The 22665-nt window shown below is 41.3% G+C and overlaps 1 protein-coding gene and 1 long non-coding RNA gene across 8 annotated transcripts in view; one reads left to right on the top strand and one right to left on the bottom strand.

Annotated features, from left to right (window-relative positions):
• MSI1 (musashi RNA binding protein 1) overlaps positions 1 to 16432 on the bottom strand; it is a 43335-nt gene extending 26903 nt beyond the window's left edge. For 4 of the 5 annotated variants that reach the window (XM_088465193.1, XM_088465201.1, XM_088465209.1 and 1 more), the window contains exons 1-7: positions 16343 to 16432; positions 14656 to 14696; positions 14304 to 14385; positions 14133 to 14217; positions 7680 to 7721; positions 6993 to 7085; positions 5082 to 5130 (exon numbers count right to left, since the gene is read on the bottom strand). In XM_088465193.1, the coding sequence (XP_088321319.1) occupies positions 5082 to 5130; positions 6993 to 7085; positions 7680 to 7721; positions 14133 to 14217; positions 14304 to 14385; positions 14656 to 14696; positions 16343 to 16401 (451 nt within the window). In that variant the 5' untranslated portion in view covers positions 16402 to 16432. Of the gene's footprint in view, positions 1 to 5081; positions 5131 to 6992; positions 7086 to 7679; positions 7722 to 13606; positions 13641 to 14132; positions 14218 to 14303; positions 14386 to 14655; positions 14697 to 16342 lie in introns of those variants that run through there. The other variant, XM_088465221.1, reaches the window with a different exon arrangement.
• A 248-nt stretch (positions 16433 to 16680) lies between these two features.
• The window catches only part of LOC148534871 (uncharacterized), a 45685-nt gene continuing 39700 nt past the window's right edge, over positions 16681 to 22665 (top strand). For 2 of the 3 annotated variants that reach the window (XR_015876512.1, XR_015876514.1), the window contains exon 1: positions 16681 to 16827. This is a non-coding gene — a long non-coding RNA (uncharacterized LOC148534871). Of the gene's footprint in view, positions 16828 to 17558; positions 17621 to 22665 lie in introns of all 3 variants that reach the window. The other variant, XR_015876513.1, reaches the window with a different exon arrangement.

Raw genomic sequence — 22665 nt, 5'->3', positions numbered from 1 at the left:
GGTGAAACTTGCAGCAGCTGTCGATCAGGTGTGCCAGTAGAGAGTACATCGGTAGGCAGGAGCAGACCTGCAGACCAAGTTCAGCAGAAGAAGGACCTGGATAAGCTAACAGCGATGGAACTTGTGCAGCTAATGGTCTCGAGGTTAGTGAGTGTTTGTGTGAAAGTATATAGTTAGTTTCATTTTGTTTTTAAATAGATCTTACAATTTGGGTGGAATTTCATTATTTTGGTGCGCTTGATTGTGCCTTATCCCCCATCTAAATTGATGAAGCGATATTCAATTGGGGGTTTTTTTTGTGCATGTCGAGCCCAAATAGACTGTCGCGCCCAAAACCAAGACTTTTCTCAGATTGCTGCTCGCCACCTCAGGAGGCTGCGAGCAGAAATCATGCTATTGTGCCAATCTGAAGCAACAATTGAATGGCTAATTTACTCCCCCCTATACAGTGCCTTATAAAATTATTCACCCCCTTGGCTTTTTACCTTTTTTGTTACATTGCAACCTTTAATTTATTTACTTTAATTTATCTGAATTTTATGTGATGGATCTGCACAAAATAGTCTAATTTGGTGAAGTGAAATGAGAAAAATATATATAAAAAAGAATCTTTATAAATAAAATTCTGAAAATTGGCATGTGCATATGTAATCACCCCCTTTGCTATGAAGCCCCTCAAAAGTTCTGGTGCAACCAGTTACCTTCATAAGTCACGTAATTAGTGAAATGAAGTCCACCTGTGTGAAATCTAAGTGTCACATGATCTGCCAGTATAAACACACCTTTTCTGAAAGGCCCCAGAGGCTGCAACACCACTAAGCAAGAGGCATCACACCATGAAGACCAAGGAGCTCTCCAAACAAGTCAGGGACAAAGTTGTTGAGAAGTACAATTCTGTGTTGGGTTATAAAAAAATATCCAAATCTTTGATGATCCCCCGGAGCACCATCAAATCCATCATCATCAAATAGAAAGAACATGGTACCACAAACCTGCCAAGAGAGGGCCGCCCACCAAAACTCACAGACCGGGCAAGGAGGGCATTAATCAGAGAGACAGCACAGAGACTAAAGGTAAACCTGAAGGAGCTGCAGAGTTCCAGAGCAGAGACTGGTGTTTCTGTGCATGTGACCACAATAAGCCGTACACTCCATAGAGCTGGGCTTTATGGAAGAGTGGCCAGAAAAAAAACATTACTTAGTGATAAAAATAAGAAGATACAATTTGAGTTTGCCAAAAGGCATGTGGGCGACTCCCCAAATGTATGGAGTAAGGTGCTCTGGTCAGATGAGACTAAAATTTTACTTTTCGGCCACCAAGGAAAACGCTAAGTCTGGCGCAAACCCAACACATCCCATCACCCCAAGAACACCATCCCCACAGTGAAACATGGTGGTGGCAGCATCATGCTGTGGGAGTGTTTTTCAGCAGCAGGGACTGGGAAACTGATTCGAGTCGAGGGAAAGATGGATGGTGCTAAATACAGGGATACTCTTGAGCTAAACCTGTTTCAGTCTGCCTGTGATTTGAGACTGGGACGGAGTTTCACCTTCCAGCAGGACAATACCCCAAAGCATACTGCTATGGCAACACTCGAGTGGTTTAAGGGGAAACATTTAAATGTGTTGGAATGGCCTAGTCAAAGCCCAGATCTCAATCCATTTGAGAATCTGTGGTCAGACTTGATTGCTGTTCACAAGCGGAAACCATCCATACATGAAGGAGCTGGAGCAGTTTTGCCTTGAGGAATGGGCAAAAATCCCAGGGGCAAGATGTGGCAAGCTCATAGAGACTTATCCAAAGCGACTTGCAGCTGTAATTGCTGCAAAAGGTGGCTCGTCAAAGTACTGACTTTAGGGGGGGTGAATAGTTATGCACGCTGAAGTTTTCTGTTATTTGTCCTAAATGTTGTTTGATTCACAATATAAATAAAACACAACTTCACAGTTGTAGGCATGTTCTGTGAATGAAATGATGCACACCTTCAAACAATCCATTTTAATTCCAGGTTGCCAGGTTGTGAGGCAACAAAACATGAAAAATGCAAAGGGGAGTGAATACTTTTGCAAGGCACTGTATGTATGTATATATATATATATATACTCAGTCTATGCCCTGCCACATCCCCCCCCCCCCCTTCACTCTCAGGCCCTGCCACGTCTCTGCTGCTCTGATCCCCATCCCTACCACCCGCCCTCCCCCGTCTCCCCCCCCATTGATCTGACGGAGCTCATGGGGCCCACAAAGGTCTATCTACGCCCCTCCATCCAAAGCTGAATTATACTTGAATTTACAAAGTTTGTTTTCACAGATTCCAGACACCTGATGCACCAAAATTAACGGAATAATTGAGACTAAGGGGTAAATGGGGTAAAAGGTCGATTCAAGCCAATTTAAAATCGATCAAAATTGATCAACAATCAAAGTTGAAACCCTAAGGATGATAAATATGCAGATTTTGCATTAAAACAGCCCATCAATGTTGATCAAATTTAAATCGACCTTTAGTAAATTTACCCCTAACTTCCTATAACTGTTCTGCCTAATTTATGAGCTGAATTTTATGGCATTATTAACGTTCATATGGTTTTTAATTTCAAAATGATAGAAGCCCTAAGCAGGGGACACTATTATCCACTCAGCTTCTCAAATAAGCAGGAGATTCATTTCACACCCTATGCATATGCCTTAATCCTGACAGTCTAATCCAAGTGTGCAAAATCACATAAAGTAGGTACATGACATCATGTCTCACTGCAAAGTCACAGTTTTGCAGTTTAGTAAATTAGCAGATATGAACAAATGTAGGGATTGAATATCTGATCCCACTCAATCTGTCCCATTGTCACGACTGTGGACCCTGTATATGCCCTCAATGTCATCATATCAGCTCTAATAGGGCCTGATTCTGAGCTGCACACACTGCCAATGTCGGATGGAGTGATTTTTTCTTCTGCACATGTGACCAGATAGTGTGCACACAAGGTCGGAGTTACAATTGAGGCGCTTGGGATGCGTATGGTCTCTGTTGAAAATATAGGGGGCGTTACAGGAAAGTCACTTAGCACACGCACGTAGATGGTCTGTCTTATGGGAGTGTCAGTGAGAGTGGTTGCGTACACAGACGCTCATCCGCTCACCTAGGAGGCCACACTCGGACAGAGGAACTGCACCTACCATAGGGCTGGTACAACTTTCCATGATGTGACCGGTATATCAACGCCTACGGGCACTGACAGCGGCCATCTCAGTCCTTGCACAATCAGGCACTCAGATGTACACCAGGGAAGGGCTGTGTATTAGGTCACAGATGGGTGACCGCTAATAGACGCAGACACAGACGCAGCTGTGTTCAACTCAGAAACAGCCCTATTATGTCATATTCCAAACATATACCCCCAAAACACTGTATTTTGAGAGTATTATCACACATAACTACAAAAATGGCAGCTGAGGGGGCGTGGCCTGGCTGCCTAACATGGTGGACACGGAAGCACACTGGGAGGAAAAAAGAAAGAATGACTACTGAAAGGTAAACTCTGCATGCAGACACAGAGATATCTACTGATCAGACAGGATACATGCGATAATAAGCATATCATTATGCATTCATGCTCTCTAAATAATTACAGGTATGGCAAATATTTATATTACATGGGTATTATATCAGCATATTTATAAAGGCAAATACCATACAAAATATGCCTGTATGATAAAAAAGACATACCACTGACAGTATAGGGCTCCTGATCAGAGACACATTGGGAGTCAGAGTAGCACACAAGTTGGCCGCATTTACTCTCGCATTGCGTGCTCAGAACTAAATTGGGATATCTGCCCTATCCATATGCTTGGTTGTATAGCCGTCATAATTTTCAGTGTGCACTTGCACTAGCCCTATCATCAGTGCAAAAGATGCATCTGAAATAAGACAGAATCCTAAGTACGTACAACAGTTTCTTTCTATATTTATTCTACATAGAAATGCTCTGTTACAACCTAGTTACACTCATTCAGAATCACCCATGGATGTGTATGATCAGTTACAGAGTATGCACAGTGCTACAAACCATAAGATGTGTGCGTGCAAATCGACATCAGCTCCATTCTGAGCACCCCTAAAAAATCATCACTTTCTCTCCAGGAAACAAGCTCTTTGCACTACCCTGGGAATGTCACTATATGTACTTTCACTGCACCACTTGAATCTAATTTCAGTATATTGTACTGTAAAACAAAGTTATATATTTGTATGTGTTCTATCCGCTATAAGGTTCCAGCTCCACTATCACAAAATACATATGCGCCATCCTTCCAAGCAGATCTACTCGTTTACCATAAAAAGCCCTGCATTTGTGTATAGGTGGGCACATAATATCACATACATCATTTGTGCTTTTACAAGTTTGTAAATGATATTAAGGTGTAGATGTACAAAATTTTCTAAAAATGAAAAATGGTGGTGTTGCCAATAGCAACCAATCAGATTATGGCTATCACTTTCTAGGATGCAATAGAGAAATGACAGCTACAATCTGATTGGTTGTTATGGACATCAACACAACTTTTCATTTTTAGAAGCTTTAGTAAATCTGCCCCTAAGTGCGTGGCTACAGAACAAAAACATCAGGGCCCCCTACCCCTCCCATGCATGTAAATCTGTTGGAGGATGATTATGTGTGAACAGCCATCTGTACTGCATAAAACCCAGTGTGATCTGATCATTGGACCCAGCCACCAAATGACTGGATCTGCCTGTGTGTGGTTAGCAGCATTATATCACTACTTCTAGTGGTGAGTCAGAGTACTGCAGCTCTCAGCCAGTTATCAGGAACAGCTGCAGGCAGCAGAGGGAGGATGGACAGGTATTCAGTGTCAGGAAGGAAGAGAACAATGAAGCTGTGTCCATATCTGCAGCCAGACCCTGCACGGAGCACATGGTGAATACTTATCCCCAGCAACTTGCAAACATTTATGTACACACAGACCTCTGCAAAGAGGATTATCAGATCCCGAGAAGCAGATCTGTGCAAATGTATTGCTAGAAAATGTCTGAAATCTGTTACATACAAACTACTTACCTCTGTGTCTGTTTGTTGTTTTATCAAACATTAACATGGCATCATCGACCTGTAGAAGAGAATGGGCAGAGTGGTAATCAGTCCTCAGTGTTTTTTTATTACCTCGTGGTACTGAAGACGTGTGAGAGAGAAAAAATCCAACAGGGTAAATGAAATGGTAACTAAAACGTTGCAGAAGAGGGGAGATGACACAGGTGATAGGCGTAGGGGAAGGCGTGCAGGCACATGGGAGAACTGAGACACTGTACAGTGCAGAGAATAGGGAAACAGGAGGCCTGCAGGGAGAAGGAAAGGGGGCCACACAGGGACTTCACAATGAGGGGAACACAGAGAACTGAATTGTATGAGGTACACAGGGAACTTAGGGGAGAAGGTGGGAGTGCAGAGCAATGAGGCCGATATGGGATTCTGTGTGTGTCCTGCTAGTTTCAGGCTTTAAGATCTACGAGATATTTATTTACTCATCAGGTCAAACAGTTTCTTTCCTTTCAAACAAAACCGTTTGGTTCCCTGGAGAATCAGCGGCTCTGGGAGCCCTGTCCTGTTACTATGACTGCAGCTTAGTATGTCCTGAGCCGCAGGGGAGAGGGAAAGAGGCAAAAGCTTTTGTTTGCAACTGAAAAGATGGGGGGAGGGGAGAGGGCCCCACCAGATATCAGGGGGAGAGAGTGTGAAACACAGGGAAATACAGAGAGGTAGGAAAAGAGTAACAAAAGAGAAAGTGGGAAAGAAGAAATAAAGTGAAAGAAGGAAATAATCAGATGCAATAAATGAATAAAAAGCGGTACTCTAAAGCCAGTAATGATCTTTTTTCTTGGAACAGTGATGATTGTACAGGTGAACCACTTATCCATTGTCTACATGGAGCAATAAAGTGTGCTTCTGTCATCTGTGTGCAGCGTGTAATTCCTCCCCCACTAACTACACACTGGTAGATAATCTGCAGTAGATGGGAGAGAAATCCGAGTCATCCAGTGATCTCTCCAACCTCCTAATTAAATTGGGATCTAATCGCCTTATAACAAGGCTCGTTCGTCAGTGTCTGTGAGGGGTTTTAGAATGGGGGAGGGCTATCCTCAGGTGTCATGGGTAGGAGAGGGAAGACTGTCATACTTGGTATTAATCTGATTATCACTACAGACTTGCAAGTATTATTATGTTTGGTTTATGTAGTAATCCCCCCCTCTACAAAAAAAATACATCAAAGCAAACCCCCCCCCCAAAAGCAAACTGACTGAAAATGTGTATTGCACTATTCCAGTAATCCCCCGACATACAGCCTTCTTTTGAAATCTCACCACGTGCTGACTAGCAACTTACTGACGCGGATGAGAATGCTTCCCCAAGCTGTCATGGCGACAGAGACCACAGGCCTCCCCTAACGTTGTGCTTCATCATGATGATGGACATTCAGCTAATTACAAAACTGGTCTGCTGATAACTGATGTCAGAAACTTGAAAGACTGCGAGGGCTGTTCTACTTTATTTAAAAACTTTACTAAATCCCATTTCTTTACAATAGAACATGCGTGGTGGTGCCTCCCTTGTAACCTCCTCAATTATTAGGACACTGACGCTCACATATAGCTGCAAGTTCTGCATTTACCTTCTGTGATCTGTCCACAGCAGGGGAGCTCTGACCTAGCAGCTCTTTGGGGTCTATTTACTAAGCAGTGTTAGGACACATAGTGAAAAGTGATAAGAAAGTGATAAGGTGCCAGCCAATCAGCTCCCAACTGTCATTTTTCAAACACAGTTGGGAGCTGATTGGCTGGCACCTTATCACTTTCTTATCACTTTTCACTCTGTCTCCTAACACTGCTTAGTAAATAGACCCCGCTTTTAACCCCTTACAGTTTGTATTAAACATATCATGTTAAACATAGTTGCCACTCCCTAAAAGCCACTCACCTTTCCAAACTGCTCAAAATATTGTTTTACATCCTCAACAGTCGTATTCACTGATAGTCCACCCACAAATATCTTCTTTGTCCTAGTCACCATCTGTAATTATTAAGAAAAGTCAGGTGACACTCCAGAGAACAGAGTGACCAGGGCACTATATAGACAGATATAAACACAGGTACCGATCCTGCACATGACAGACTTATGTTGTGTGGTAGGTGTAAAAACACTATACTCCTGACAAAACACTTATACCCTGCTAACAGTGGAACAGGGAGACTAAAGAATTTAAAGTACTTGCCAGAAACCATAGAAGGACATACATGATGTAAAATCTTTAGACAGAAGCAATCACAGCAACAAATAATTATAAGCCATTTTCTAGGGTCTCCCAGCTGCCCCTAATTACCCTGGCGCTAAGCTTGCCGGCTCTGACACCAAGATGCCGTCTGTCAACAAACTACTTAAGGGAATTAACCCAGTTCTGCCGGTGTTGCAGGACCCAATTCTGATCCACCTGCTAGTTACTGGACATAAGCCGATTTCTTTCCAATAGTTACATCTCCCTCCCAACCCTCTCCCTGCTGTTTTAACAGATTTTACCAACCTTTCCATTCCCACTAGAATGTTTGCAGGATAATAATATCCATCATACTGAAACCTCATCATGCAGACCCTCTTTCAGAAACTCACCTTGGGTTGAGCTCTGCGAGGAAATGCTACTTTTGGATCAATCTGAAAGAAATAATATTGTAATAATTTAATGGTAATGTAATGGTTCTTAAACAGCTTTAAGAACCATGAAGAGAAAACAAAGACTACTATGTAAATAAGACAAACTAAAAATACCTAGGTAACTGCTTAGTAAAAGACAAATATTAAAGCCTACTGAGTAGCACATAAAAATAATGGAAGCTCAGCGAATAGAAATAAAGAGAAACATGACCCATATAGTAACATAGACACCACAACCAGTGAAAAGACCCTGTAGTGAAAAAAAAACATCTATAAATCTGTCATGTAAGACAATACACTAGCCTAGGAACCTATTGTATAGATAGTGGCAAATAAAGGACACAAACCTAGGAATTTAATTCTGAAATCTGAAGAGTAACATGCAGAACAATATACAATAGGACCTGATTTAGAACCTATGAATGTAGTTTGTGGATCATAACGAACAAAAATATATTACACCAAAATTCCTTACTTAATGATAACAAAAGAGTTTCTGGAATTAATGGAAAATAATACAGGAGCATAAGGACATACAAAAAATAACAACCATCAGGTCCTCGAGGGCAAAAGACAAAAAATATAAGAATCTGGGAGAAATAGAGGAATCTTACATGTAACATAAAAGAACAAAAAAACAAAACTGAGAAAAAACCTACAGAGTTAAATATATGTAACATATGAAATAATGTGTTATACTGTATGAGTAGTGACATTTCTTCTTCCGAAAACAAATAATAGTAGTGAACGGTACTTGAAATTAAGACTATATTTGTGCAATGTATTTAATTGCCTGCCAACTACGTAAGGCATACTTTAAAGGTACACACATACTGTACATCCCAGTCGATGAAAACACACTTGTAAAAGGCAAAAGCACCTATATTTGCGAGTTTGCTGATGTCCTGAAAATGCACATGGTGAAAACCAGTATTAAAAACTTCACTACAATGTCAACTTTACTAGCACTGTAGGACCACACCTGACATTCTACATTTTCTCCTAATATACTGATTTTAGCTCCATTTATATCTAAGATTAATCATGCGAGTATGGGATATTGGCGCTCTTTATTACATGCTTGAAGTGAAAGAAATATTTATTTCCGCTAAAGGGCAACTGGAAAATACGACATGCATCCCATTAAAAGTATAGGACGAGGCCTGGTTTGCATACACTATTACACCACCTCTAAGCATGCAGAAACATCTACTCCTCCTACAGGGAGAAACATGATGTGCAGACACCCATGCACCTAGTATACCTCTTTAAATATCCACACTTGCTAGTTTATTTAAATAATGCCATCACATTTACCCAATTCCTACCATGAGAAAGTGCCACCTTTTGCACCCCGTTGAAGCATTTTTGTATATGCAGGCCATCTTGGCTTGTATATCAAATTGCATCAAATTCTTACATTTTCCATCAAATTGTAAGCACAAATTGCCAAGTGACATCACAAACGAGCATTAACTGTACAGATTTCCACTTTTTGCATTAATGGAAATTAAACTTTACAAGTGTTTATTACGAACATTGCTCAATGCTACAAATCTAAAGAAACACTATACCAATCAATCAGCTATTAGCTGTTATCTCTTTTGTTCAAGGTAGACAATAAAGGCAAATATCTGATTGGTTGCTGTGTGTTACAGCAGATTTGTACCATCGAGCAGTGTAAGTAAATAACCCTCAAAAACAAGCATTTAAAAATAAAGATTTCAAAATGACAAAAGTCTTGTCATATTGCTTCACACATCAGCTTATACAATTTTAAAACATGTATCTTAGGAAAGACAACTTGGCATGATCCTATATCAACGTGGTGCCGAGTAATTATGTCACAGGTTGCCATGACAAATGTAAACAGTGATTCTAGGAGGACTACTCATTTCAGAATTTATTTCACAAGAAGAGAGTTTTGAAGTGAGTGTGGTTGTACTTTATTATTATTATCCTTTATTTATATGGCGCCACAAGTGTTCCGCAGCGCCTTACAAAGTACATAAATAAGTGAACAAGAAACCAGTGGCTTACAGTACAATACAATGTAGGACAAGGTTTATATACATTGCTGCATTAGTGATCATAACACTCAAATAAGCAACAGGGGGTAAGCAACCAAGGAGTCTATTTACTAAGCAGAGTTAGGAGAAAGAGTGAAAAGTGATAAGGTGCCAATCAGCTCCTAAATGCCATCTCACAGGCTGTGTTTGAAAAATGACAGTTGGGAGCTGATTGGCTGGCACCTTATCACTTTTCACTCTGTCTCCTAACACTGCTTAGTAAATAGACCCCCAAGTGTTAGGTGCCCTAATGGGGAGTAGATGAAATTATAAGTAACGAGAAGCACAAGAGGGTAGAGGGCCCTGCTCATGAGAGCTTAACATTTAAGTATGTCTTTAGGTGTACAGTTTCTTTATAAATATTTGTTACTGTACATCACTAATACAGGGTTAGTAAATATAAAATCTGGCAGACTTGAACATTCTGAAGACTTGTAAATTCTGAAATGGCTGTAGGTGAACTAATAAACTGAATGGTTCTTTTATTATGTGAGTATTACCAACAGGACATTAGATCTGTAGGGATGTCAGACTGATGGTCAGGTTTGGCAGAGAGTATGCAGCCTTCACAGAGTAGTCATGAACTGGAGAATGTTTGTGCTTCTGGGCATCAAGGGAGAGAAATCAAAACAGGAGATAGAATATCCCAACAATACCCCTTTGTCATGACATTCCTCTGTGTTATGTCAGCAAAGGCCAGGAAGATGCTATTAACTGAGAGAGCTGCATCTCTGGGCAGGAGGGAATGCACCAATTTCACATCACTACAGACAAGTCACTATTGTTACAGGTAAATGGTGCAGACACCTGTAGCATTCAGTAGCAGAGAGAGAATAGACAGTCAGAGACAGCACAAGAGTGCATTCTGAAACAGAGTTTAAGAAGAGTCTCGGTTCCCACAGGGGTACTATTACACACACATAGTACGCAATAATCTACATACAGATTTTAAAAGATGAAAAGTGTAAAGTAACAAACAGCCAGCCCCAAGATAGCATAAGCTGGAAATGAAGGTTCATCTAACACCATTAGTTTCTGACATAATAAGGGCAGAATAACTATACTGTGTACACTTACAAAGCAGAGACACCTGGACAGGTAAATGCATAACACTAATATACACTGCAATGTTTCAGCAAAACAGTTATACAGCATTAACACCCATACGGTGCTACTGGATAGTGAAAGCATATATTTACCTAAATGAGACCACATTAATTTTGACAATGGGGAGTAAATTTACTAAAGTGGAGTTTTCAGAAGTGAGTTTTAGAAGAGATGTTGCCCATAGCAACCAATCAGATTGTAACTATTATCTTCTAGAAGGTGCTAGTTAAATGTTAAGCTGAATCTGATTGGTTGCTATGGGCAACATCTCTTCTAAAACTCACTTCTAAAAAGTCTCACTTTAGTAAATTTACCCCCAAGAATGAGAAACACAATTTTCTACAAATGGACAGCTAGAAGGTAATTACAAAGTCCTGAAAGAATTTTATAAAACATAGCAATCACATTTCCCAGAAGCGATCTGTCATTATTACGCTGGAGTCTGAACAACACGAATATCACACACACTAACACACACACACACACATCTGTGTGTTATAAATAATGTACCCACACAGAACCACGTTACACTGTAACTAGAGGTTCAGCCTACTGATCAATATAATGAACCAAGAAATCAACACAGACATGGTAAATACTGACCAGGCAACTTAATCAATATAACCGAAACAAACACTAACTCAAGTAAGAAACTGTTATTTTAGCTACATGTAACAAAAATGGCCATTATATTAAAGAATCGAAGTCACCAGCTCATGTTAAAAATTCATCCTCCAACCATGTCAGATCTGTTAACTTTACCCTCTACCCCTGAAAGTACAGAGCTAAATTATAGCATTTGGACCCCTTCTGTTTTCAACTGCTCTTTGTATGAAACACACACTTGTCCCCTCCCAGGCAACAAAAGAAACTTCCCAACCAAGAAACAGGGGACATCAGCATGAGACGCACTACTCCCCTCCCCCTGAGTCTGTAGAGACACAGTCCCCAGAGCCTCACAGCTCGCACTGATAAACAAGCGCCCTCCGACTGGGACACACTGCTCTGACCTGAATGGAAATTGTCTAGGACTACCGAATGGCTTTATAAGTTACCGTACATGCTTCAAAATCACCGCCCTTCATTTGCAGAAAAAAACTCAGGAGTTTCTAACTATACAAAAGATGTGTCATTTTGTGTTAGTTTTATTTACACACTTTATGGAGTCTGTACTTATAGTCTGTAATCGTCATGTTTTCTAAAGTACAGTAAAATAAACCACACACAAAACTGAAGCAAGGTGGCCTGCCATTTGATTAGTTCTACAGAAATGCACAGATGAGAAGGGCTACTTGTAGTCAAGGGTCACTGAGTGAGCTCACCAGCGAGGATGTGTGCGGGGAAATGTTACATACATATTGATATCACATAAAAAGCCTATTGGTCTTCATGCAAAGATGTTCTACCTGTAGTAAAGCCTCCGGGAAATGGGGTAATCCTAATGACAGTCTGACGAAAGCTATTCCTGCTGCATGAAATGTTTTGTACGGATTGCATGGTAACATCTCTTTCCTGAGAGTTCCCACAAACTGGATTCAATACTTTTTATGATCATTTAAACATAATAAATGTTATGTATAGTATAGAGTTGAGAATGTATGTATGTAGTTTGCCAATACCAAACAAATATTTTCTTTGCCCTTCGTGAAGTTTATTTAACCTAGCTTAGCAGTATACTGTCCTGCAAACAAAGCCTCTTACTAACCTCCAAAACATCAAGTAACCCTTATCAGCAAATATGATTTTGTGTAACACTTGGATTTCATAAATCTATCTGCTCATTTCTTTATCAGTTTCCGTGTTTGTTTATATTTTCAAGTGACCACTGCTTTATGATTTCAAACTCAATTTTACCTTCTCAAAAAAATGTAAACCAATATTAATCTTTCTTATAATATACGTATCATGAGCACTCAGCATTTTTCAACATTCGACCAATGTCATCCTATTAATGTTATTGATTAATATTGTCCATGTTAAACAAAATAAAATAACTCCAGAGACTGTGAAAAATCAGCATTTGAATTATCATTAGCGCATAAAGTCCAGCATCTCTTGTGTTAAATCAGGGACTAATGTGATAAACCAGCTTTTGATAAGCTGCATCTGTTATGATGCTCAGCAAATTTGCTGCTTCAGTATCATGGGAGATGTAGTCTAACAATAACTGTGGTGGTGAATTCTGTCCACATACTACATACTGTAGTGAATATTCAAATGAAAAGTAACCACTCAAGAACCCATAATCCATAACCCATAATCCTTTACCAAAACAACTGGATACTTGAAAAACATGTATCTTTATGTCAAAGTGGCTGATGTTCTCCATTCCACATTTTCCTTCATTTATTCTGTACTGTATAGTAGCGAATAAAAATAGCAAAACAATTTTGTAGAAAAATAATATCAATTACTAAAGATTTCTTTAATTTTTATTAACAATGCATTTTATGTGACAAAAAGATCTAAAGATCATTAAGCAAACACACAAACATATACATCTTAGGAGGAAAAAATGATAGAATAAATAACTAAAAAGCTAATAGACATTAATGGATATGTGACAAAAAAAGCAGTTGTACGAACTGACGACCTTCTAAGATCTGGTCTCCAGTACTGAACACAGCAGTCTAACTAGGTTCTTTTTAGTGATCTACAATGTGGCATCACTAATGGGAATGACACAACCTATACAACACAGTATCATACCTGCTTTCCCCCATTTGCTGTCTAAATTGCTTGCCTGCTAAACAAAAAAGATACTTTACTTTTCAAACACAATGACGAGCAAGTCCGTATTATGTACAGCAGTTGACATCACAGTGTCACTAATGCTGTAGTTGAACTTTGAACTTCGCATGGCTCTAAGTCAACTAAAGTTTGTACAAAATGTAAAACATTTATTGTGTTTGTGTCCTCATGATTTTAAACAATTGCAAAACTTCTGGGAGGTCAGTTGTTAATTGGTAGTGTACTATAGGCCGCTGTAATAATCCACTGAAAGATTACAGTATGTACTACTTTTCAGAGCTCCATTACTTATACTTCCAAACACATAATATTTTAATAAACAAGCATTGCAACATTTTTAGCATTTTTAAGTATGCATCAAAGTCCAAATCAAATAAACACCTATATTATTCCACTTTCATCTCTAATTTTTACAATAAAAAAGCACACTCCCCATACAGTGTCTAACATATTCCTAGTACTCAGAGAAATATTAGTATCATACCGTCTTCGAGTCCAGTTCATGCCTTGTTTGAGCCAAAACTTTGTCCACTCCAGCCTGATCCATGAAAGTGACAAATCCAAATCCCCTAATGAAGAGCAGATATTAGAAGAATAAAACCAGGGATCTTTACATTTAACAAGCTGTAAAACCAAAAGCTACCCCAAACCTTACCTGGATCTTTTGGTTAATGGATCTCTCATAACAAGACACTCCTTCACATCCCCGAATTGACTGAAATACTCCCGCAGGCCCTCTACAAACACAAGAGCAGCCAATCACAACCAAGCGAGGCAGACGGATCCCAGAATGCAATAGAAAATCCAATCACATCATGTCCAAGCAAGGGGAGAGGGAGAAAGAGCTGGAGGGAGGGTGCACATATGAGTGAGGAAGAACAAAAAGGGTGGAGAACAGAAAGGAGAAAAAAATGGGGGTGTAAAAGTACAGGGGTTCTAAAATATCAGAAACCTTACATTCTGGACCCTCGACCTTTCATTCCACTATGTGCAGGGATTGTGCTTACCTTGCGTAGTCTGCCAGCTTAGTCCCCCGATGAACATTTTGCTGCAAAGACAAACAGGAAAAGAATGAAGCATCAGTAAAGACAAACAAAAGGCAAATGCAGTATAATAATAATTTATATATGTGCATATATATTTATATATCATAACATAAACAGAAATGGGACAGGCTCATTGTACACAGTCTTACAGCGTAAGACGCAGGACACTTGAATAATACTTAAATAAAGGATATATTTAAAAACTGTAACCTGGAACAAAAACTGAAACAATTGAGATTGGCCTGATTTGCAACTGAAGTGTCGGTCTACATAGTATACATATATAATAACATCAACAATTTATGACAAACCATTTACAGTGGTGTGTTGCGTATACCACTAAATTAAAATAAATACATATTGACATATTCACATTTATTAACAACTTTAAATGCATAATTAAGATATAAGCTGTATAATGTCCTAAATCACTATTGCACGACAGCCACATACAATGTACACACATTTATTGAATGATGAGCATAATAATTTAAAAAAAAAAAAAAAATTCATCCAAAAGAATTAAAAAAAGTTACATTGTACAATTATATTATTGTTTCACAAATCATGTTGATTTTAAAAATAGTTTTTTAAAGAAGGACAAAACTTAGTAGTGTTCAATCTAATAATTGTATTCTTGTTTTTCTTAAATGATTGTCACCACAGTCGAGCTCGTGCACTTATGCGAAGGCACAAATATTAACTTTTTAATGAAGTCACCAAAGAAGCTTAAATGCATCATCGCACAATGGAACTGAAGTGATAAAGAAGGAATCTTGATCTATCTGTGCCAACAATTTAGACGCAATAATTGCTCCAGTAAACTAGTATAGAAATAGAAAACTATTAGAGACCTGCAAAACTTCCACATATTCAAAATTTAATAAAGTGACTTATAATATACTAGCACTAAACCACTATGTAACTTCATTGAAACATACCAACTATACTAATGAATACATACTAGCCCATCCTACAATTAGAGAATTAATTCCTAATTGTCTCTGAAGACTACCTTTATATTAATATGTAGAATGTTTTCCTAAACACATTAAAGGTAAAAATAAATAATATATGCTCAAAGCCTGGAGACGAGATGTTGTTACTTTTATTATCTCAGGTAGAAATAAGTTCCACACTATACTCATTCAATAGCCTGTCTAGAGATACTGAGTAGCACAAGGATAAGTGCTAGTTAGTGATAGAAGCAGGAGATCAGTAAAATATATAACAACTAGTAACATGTCGTGCACTTAACATCTTTTTAAATAGCACATAAACTAGAAATTGCTCTTTTCAGAGACAATAATCCAAGTGCCAGATAAACTTTGGCCGAATAACTGCCTCCAGCGACCTGAAACTCAGTCACAGTTAATGCACTTTCCCATCACTGCTCACTCTGCATCTGCTCAAGGTGACCAGGAACACTAGTCAGGATTACAATGGCCCCAATACCCCACCCCTAGTCACAGTGTGGCCCCCTTCCCACTCCTGTAAAGGACCCTACACACAGAGCTGTGTTACTTGCAGCAGTCCCGAGGTACCCAGGTACCTCCCCATGTAAGATGCCCTCCTGCAGACCTCCATGGCATAAAGCGCTTTAGAGGGAGGACGACACATGGCACGGAGGCGAGTTGCTGCTCCTTACCAAGGATCGTGCGCAGAGTCCGGGGGCGACAGTCCGGGCTGGGGCGCTTCTGTCTCCATTCGGTCTCTGGCGGCTCCTGAGAACGGAGGCAGCTCCCGGGACAAGAGGATGGAAGAGGGCGTGGCTAATCGGGCCACTCTCTCCTTGTCACACCCACACTGGGAGAGGAGATGGTGCTTAGCCTACGAGGACACGCCCCCTGTGATTATACCCCGCCCCCTGTGGTTCCGGAGTCCGCCCTGACACCTGCCCCCACTCCCCCCCTACTGAGCCAGCTTGCCATTGACTGTCCCTAAAGCTAAAGCCACTGGAAATGCAGTGGGGGTGGGGAGAACATTCCACCCGGACCTTTATATAATAAAGCGATAACTAGGCATCACAACCGCTATAAAAAGAGGGACTGCTATAATGTCACAGCAGTAACGTACCACCATGTGTATAGCCAGGCTGTGGTCAGCCACTGAAATCAGCAATGTGCACAAGAGGTATGTTATTATATAGCTAGTTATGCTGTTATTATAATGAATACCGATTAAACACAGATAAATCTCCAACTTCATATTGTAAAGTCTATATAGGGTCACCCTACTGCCGCCACTGCAGCATCCATCATGCTAGAGTAACATAGAGGCACATAGGTCACCTTATTTACAATGATTACCGAGTACTCTGTAATGGGAGTGAGTGGTAAGTAGACAGTATACAGTCAGATGTAAATGACGATTTCCCATATGGTGTGGCTCCCTGGATATGCAGGATGATATTCTGGCTTATGTCAGTATTTAGCCACTAACGAAAATCAGAACCATCCTACTTAAATGGACATCTCTGTAAACACCATATAACTGCTTCATATAATGACAGCATTAGATATTATTATTCAGGTAGAGGTGTGGGTGGTGTCATACAGGTGGATGATATGCAACCACCATCCATTCCCAACTACCAGAGGACCCAGATCATGGATGTGATGCTAGAATGGAAGCCGGGCTACTCTGTATAAATGTAATATAGGAGAAGTGGGATGTTGTCAGAGAAGGTGAGGGCTAGGTTCTTGTAGGGAATAATATTTATGGTTATAAATATATACACATAGGAGTCCTCTTACACCTAGCATCTATACACCATACAGCGCAAGCTGGCCAGCACTACTGAGAAGCTCTGAGAGGAGTAGCATACCGTATTCTTTACATTTTGTGTCATATTCGCATTGCAGATACTGCAAAACACCAAGCAAAGTGTACCAGAGGTGCTGCGCTGTGACTTTTAACAACACAGGTATACGTTTTAAACTTACAAAGATGCAGATGAACTACAACAGAACTTAGCGTGAGAAAAGCATTGGACTATTTCTCACACATTTCTTACACAGACTAGGGGCGATTCAGTGCAATGCTAAAGAGTTCCCGGAGCTTTTCAATTAGCCGCGCCGTTAAGTCCGACTAGAACCACTTAAGTAAGGGAATGCCGGTTACCGCTCCTTAAGCTGTGTGTTTAGTCATGGTAACCTGCATTCTCCAACTAAAGTGACGGCCGCGTGGCTGTTAGCACTGCGCTAAGCCGGAAAACAGCATCGTGGCCGGAACAAGTCGATTTCTGCTCGCACCCTCAGAAGAAATCCTTTAGTCGGACTAACAGCACAGTCATTTGAGTAGCTCTGGGAACCAACCTGACGCTATATCCAATCAGACTCAGTTGCACACAGATATACAAATGTTGCATATCAAATTGATTAGTGTAATGTAGCAAAGTAGTTTTGTTGCTCTTAGTTGTTTTATTTATGTGAATAAGATGCACATTTTAGGGTCAATTCAATTAGGAGCGAGTTTGCAAAAGCGTGTTTGTTTAATGAAACTCGCATACATCGTGTGAATGCACGCACCCAAGAAATGCGAGATTCAAATAGAAATACCAATTTGCGGTACTCGCTGAAAGGTTGTACTACTTTACTATAATAAGAAGTGCATGAAAAAGTGGGTAAACAATCTTTACCCCCCAAATAATAACAACTGAGATAGCAGGTACTGGAGGCTCTTAAAAGGCGTCAAATGGCTAATTTTTGTGTTTTTATTTTAATTAATAGTTGAAAAAAGATAGCAAGCAAGTGTTTTGCAGCATCCATCGTTTCGGGGTACAGAAAATGTTTTTATAATCATTTTTAAGTTTATTTATATATTTGTAAATAGTTGGAATAAACAATTACCTCTCATCTGCAAGTTCAAAAAACCCTCTCCCATCAATACACCTCTCCAACATAATTTAACCTATTATACTACTTTCAGACAGGAAAAAGCCGAAATCCCGGCTTTTACGTACCGGGTTGTTTTGCCAGTCCCTGCATGTACCCCCCTTCAGACAGAAGAGCAAATTACCGGGTCAAACACTTCAACCCGGTAATTTGCCGATTAACACGGGTATTTCTTTTGTCTGAAAGGGTCAACCCAGGACTAAATTACCGGGTCTCCGACCCTGGTAAATTCCTGGTCAAAGTCCCGGAATTTTCGACCCAGGTTGACCCTTTCAGACAAAAAAAGGACCTGTGTTGATCAGCAAATTACTGGGTTGAAATACTTGACCTGGTAATTTGTTTTTCTGTCTGAAAGGGGTATTATTGAGCTTTTATTGGCCGAATTATGCTATTTAAACCCCTCCCAGTGCATGATTATTTATTGGGCAAGGTGTACCACAGCTTCTGCACTGTGTTCTGACATTTTTACCTTAATATAATTTCTCTACCTTTTCACCTCCTCAGAGAGGTGCACAAAAAAAACCCTTAAATTTTCTATGAAAAATGAATGCGAGTTTGGAATTGGATTGCAAATGTAATTCGCGGTGTGAGTTTGCAGTGAGAAAGGCTCATAGGACCCAACTCACACCTAATTGAATTGACCCCTTTCAGCAAGAAAGATGCTCAGCACAGCCGAGTTGCCCAGGCCCTGGTGCACCGAGAGGGGCTATTTGTCGTGACTTGAGCAACAGTGTATGAGGACACATCTATCTATCTATCTATCTATCTATCTAATGCCCTGTAATATGTTTCTCTGGAATTGAGCACACTCAGGATGTGGGTGAAATCAAAGCTCAAGAACTGACATCAATAGTAATCACTTTACTGCTTTCTTGGGACTGTATACACCAGCAATTTTAGGCACTTTACCATAGGATAATATGTCAGTTTGCAGTCCCTACTCTATGGGGTCTACTCAGAGTTGCACACAAGTCCATTTAGAGAATGGTTTTCGCAATTTGTGTTACTTTGAGGGAATTGGTATGTAATGCATCCTGTCTAAATACCGACAGTGGCATCCCGATGGTTGATATCCTGACAGTGGTCGGGTAAGTATACTTACCCTCCCCCTTCTCCCCCTAACCCTCCCTTTTTGTAGCCTAACCCCAACCCTCCCCACCCCGCACCCTAACCCTCCCCTCAGGTAGCCTAACCCTCCCCACGCCGCACCCTAACCCTCCCCTCAGGTAGGCTAACCATCCCCCTTTGTGCCTAACCCTAACCCCTCCCAGTGGTGCCTAACCCTCCCCAATAGGGGTGCCTAACCCTTACCTCCCCCCCTAACCTAACTCTAACCGTACTACGCTGCCTAAACCTAACCCTCCCCCCCCCCCCATGGCTAACAGTAAGGGCGGCCGGACTTACCTCGTTCCTAGCGTCCTTCTGGATTCGGGCTAGCGTCCTTCTGGATTCGACTGGGGAATCCCGACAAGGGACTTAAAATAGGCATCGGTATTTCGATGCCTATCTTAAGTCCCTTGTCGGGATTCCCCAGTCGATATTTAGACCGGCGGCATCGCAGCCGCCGGTCTCGTAACTACATCCTGCTTTGAGCAACTACTGGCAATTCAGAGTTGTACGTATCTCCATTTGTGGCAGAATGTGTGTAACTCGCAGGTAGGAAAAGTGAAGTTTAAAAGAGATAGTTAAGAGCAGCCACTGCTGCATATAAAGAAATGAAAATAAAAAGGTGAAGTACATGTATAATAAACAGTGAAGGGTTAAAATGTGTTATAAAAGAAAAATGAGTTATAATGCGGTGCCCTGAAACAGGTCAACCAAAGCAATCCAGGGGAACCCACGCCCCAAAAATGAACCAAAGTTGCACTACAGTATATAACTTGTAGGACTTACCTAGAATTGTGCCTAATACTAGTGTGCATATACATTACCAGACTCCATGCTTTTAAACCAATAAGGGAGGGATGCTAATCCAGACTGGGGGCGTCTCCTTTCCCTCAGGTATGCAATAAGCACATTAAATGGAGTATATAGGAAAGATTCCTGGACTGCACACCCTGAATATATATAATGGGAGGTGCTACCTGTGTGAGACTTTTATTGTAGGCACAGAAACAAACAGATCACAGGTGCACAACTCCAAATTACTAATTATATATAAATACATTTGCAATCAAATTTTGCAATCATTAGAGGTTTTTAGCATAATTATGGCCAAGGTTATGGACCTACCCACCATATCCAGGTAACCTCTGTCGGGTAGGTCCCTAACATACTAGGGTTCAAATCCAGAGCGAAGGACACCCCCAAACTAGCCTAGCTGAGCTGCCCCAGGGCACCGCCATAATAAGAAAAGTGAAGTTTAAAAGAGATACCGTATATACTCGAGTATAAGTCGACCCGAATATAAGCCGACGTACCTAATTTTACCACAAAAAACTGGGAAAACTTATTGACTCGAGTATAAGCCTAGGGTGGGAAATGCAGCAGCTACTGGTAGTAATCCCCCCTCTGGTACTGTCCCCAGTAGTAATCCCCCCCTGGTAGTGCCCCCAGTAGTAATCCCCCACTGGTAGTGCCCCCAGTAGTAATATCCCCCCCTGGTAGTGCCCCCAGTATTAATCCCCCCCTGGTAGTGCACCCAGTAGTAACATCCCCCCTGACAGTGCCCCCAATATTAATCCCCCCCCTGGTAGTGCCCCCAGTAGCAATATCCCCCCCTGGTAGTGCCCCCAGTATTAACCCCCCCCCTGGTAGTGCCCCCAGTAGCAACATCCCCCCTGGTAGTGCCCCCAGTATTCCCCCCCTCCCTGGTAGTGCCCCCAGTAGCAACATCCCCCCCCTGGTAGTTCCCCCATTATTAATCCCCCCCCTCTGGTAGTGCCCCCAGTAGCGATATCCCCCCCAGTAGAAAGAAATGTAAAAAAAAAAAAACACTTACCTGTAACCACGCTCCTGGTCCCGACGCTGCTACAGGCTCCTCCGCCGCTTTGCATAATGGGAGAGACGTCGTCATGACGACGTCTCTCCCATTACCCACTGCGGGAGCCGGAAGATGGCTCCCGCAGTGGGAGCAGCAGTAGCCGCTGAGAGTCTGACAGACTCTCAGCGGCTGCTGATTACACCAAACACATAGCTGCCGGCTCCGGCGGCTGTGTGTTTAGCAGTGTGTAGTGCTGACCGAACTCCGTCCGGTCAGCGCTACACACGCGGTGCAGGCTGTGTCACAGTGACACAGTCTGCACCGCGGCCCGCATGGTACGCTACTCAGCAGCGTACCATGCGGGCATGACTCGAGTATAAGCCGAGGGGGTGCTTTTTCAGCACAAAAAATGTGCTGAAAAACTCGGCTTATACTCGAGTATATACGGTAGTTAATTTTTAGTTGTGCACCTGTGATCTGCTTGTTTCTAGGCTAAATGTCATGACGGCGTGTCCTGTAAGCAGAATTGCATGCTATTTAGAGTTGTATTTACGCATCAATCTAATTGATTTCAGATGGAACTCTTGCACCAGGGATATGGCTAGTGCAAATGTACACTGATAGTTATGACGGTACTTTTGCAAGCAGATATATAAGCACACTGTGGTCACAAATAATGCAGAAGAATATTTGCATTTATTTCCTAGCAAGCAATGCAACTGCATCTACAGCCTACATGTCCAGGTGGGTTGGGTATGGGATCCCTGCGGTCGGGATGCAGGTGGTCAGAATGCAGACAGCAACATCCCGACAGTCAGAATCCCGACCAGTTAGGTAAGTGTCCTAACCCTGACCCCTAGCCCTCCCCCTAACCGTAACCCACCTTTCCCTCAGCCTAACCATCCCCTCCTACAGCCTAACCCTAACCCTCCCCCTAGAGCCTAACCATAACACCTAACCCTCCACCCTAATACTTACCGTCGGGATTCTGGAGCTGGGATTCCAACTGCTGTCGGGATTTCGGCGCTGGTATTCTGACCGCCGGCATCCCAACCACTGGGATGCTGACTACCTCCCGCCCAGGTACATGCATTTTCATGCAATTAACAAACATCCATTTAATGAAACCTATGGAGTACTCCAAATACTCAC

Source organism: Taudactylus pleione, unplaced genomic scaffold (genome assembly GCF_031769625.1).
Source record: "Taudactylus pleione unplaced genomic scaffold, aTauple2 ptg000062l, whole genome shotgun sequence".
Lineage (NCBI taxonomy): Eukaryota > Metazoa > Chordata > Amphibia > Anura > Myobatrachidae > Taudactylus > Taudactylus pleione.
The sequence above is the reverse complement of the archived record's forward strand: the minus strand, read 5'-3'. Positions and strand labels throughout refer to the sequence as shown.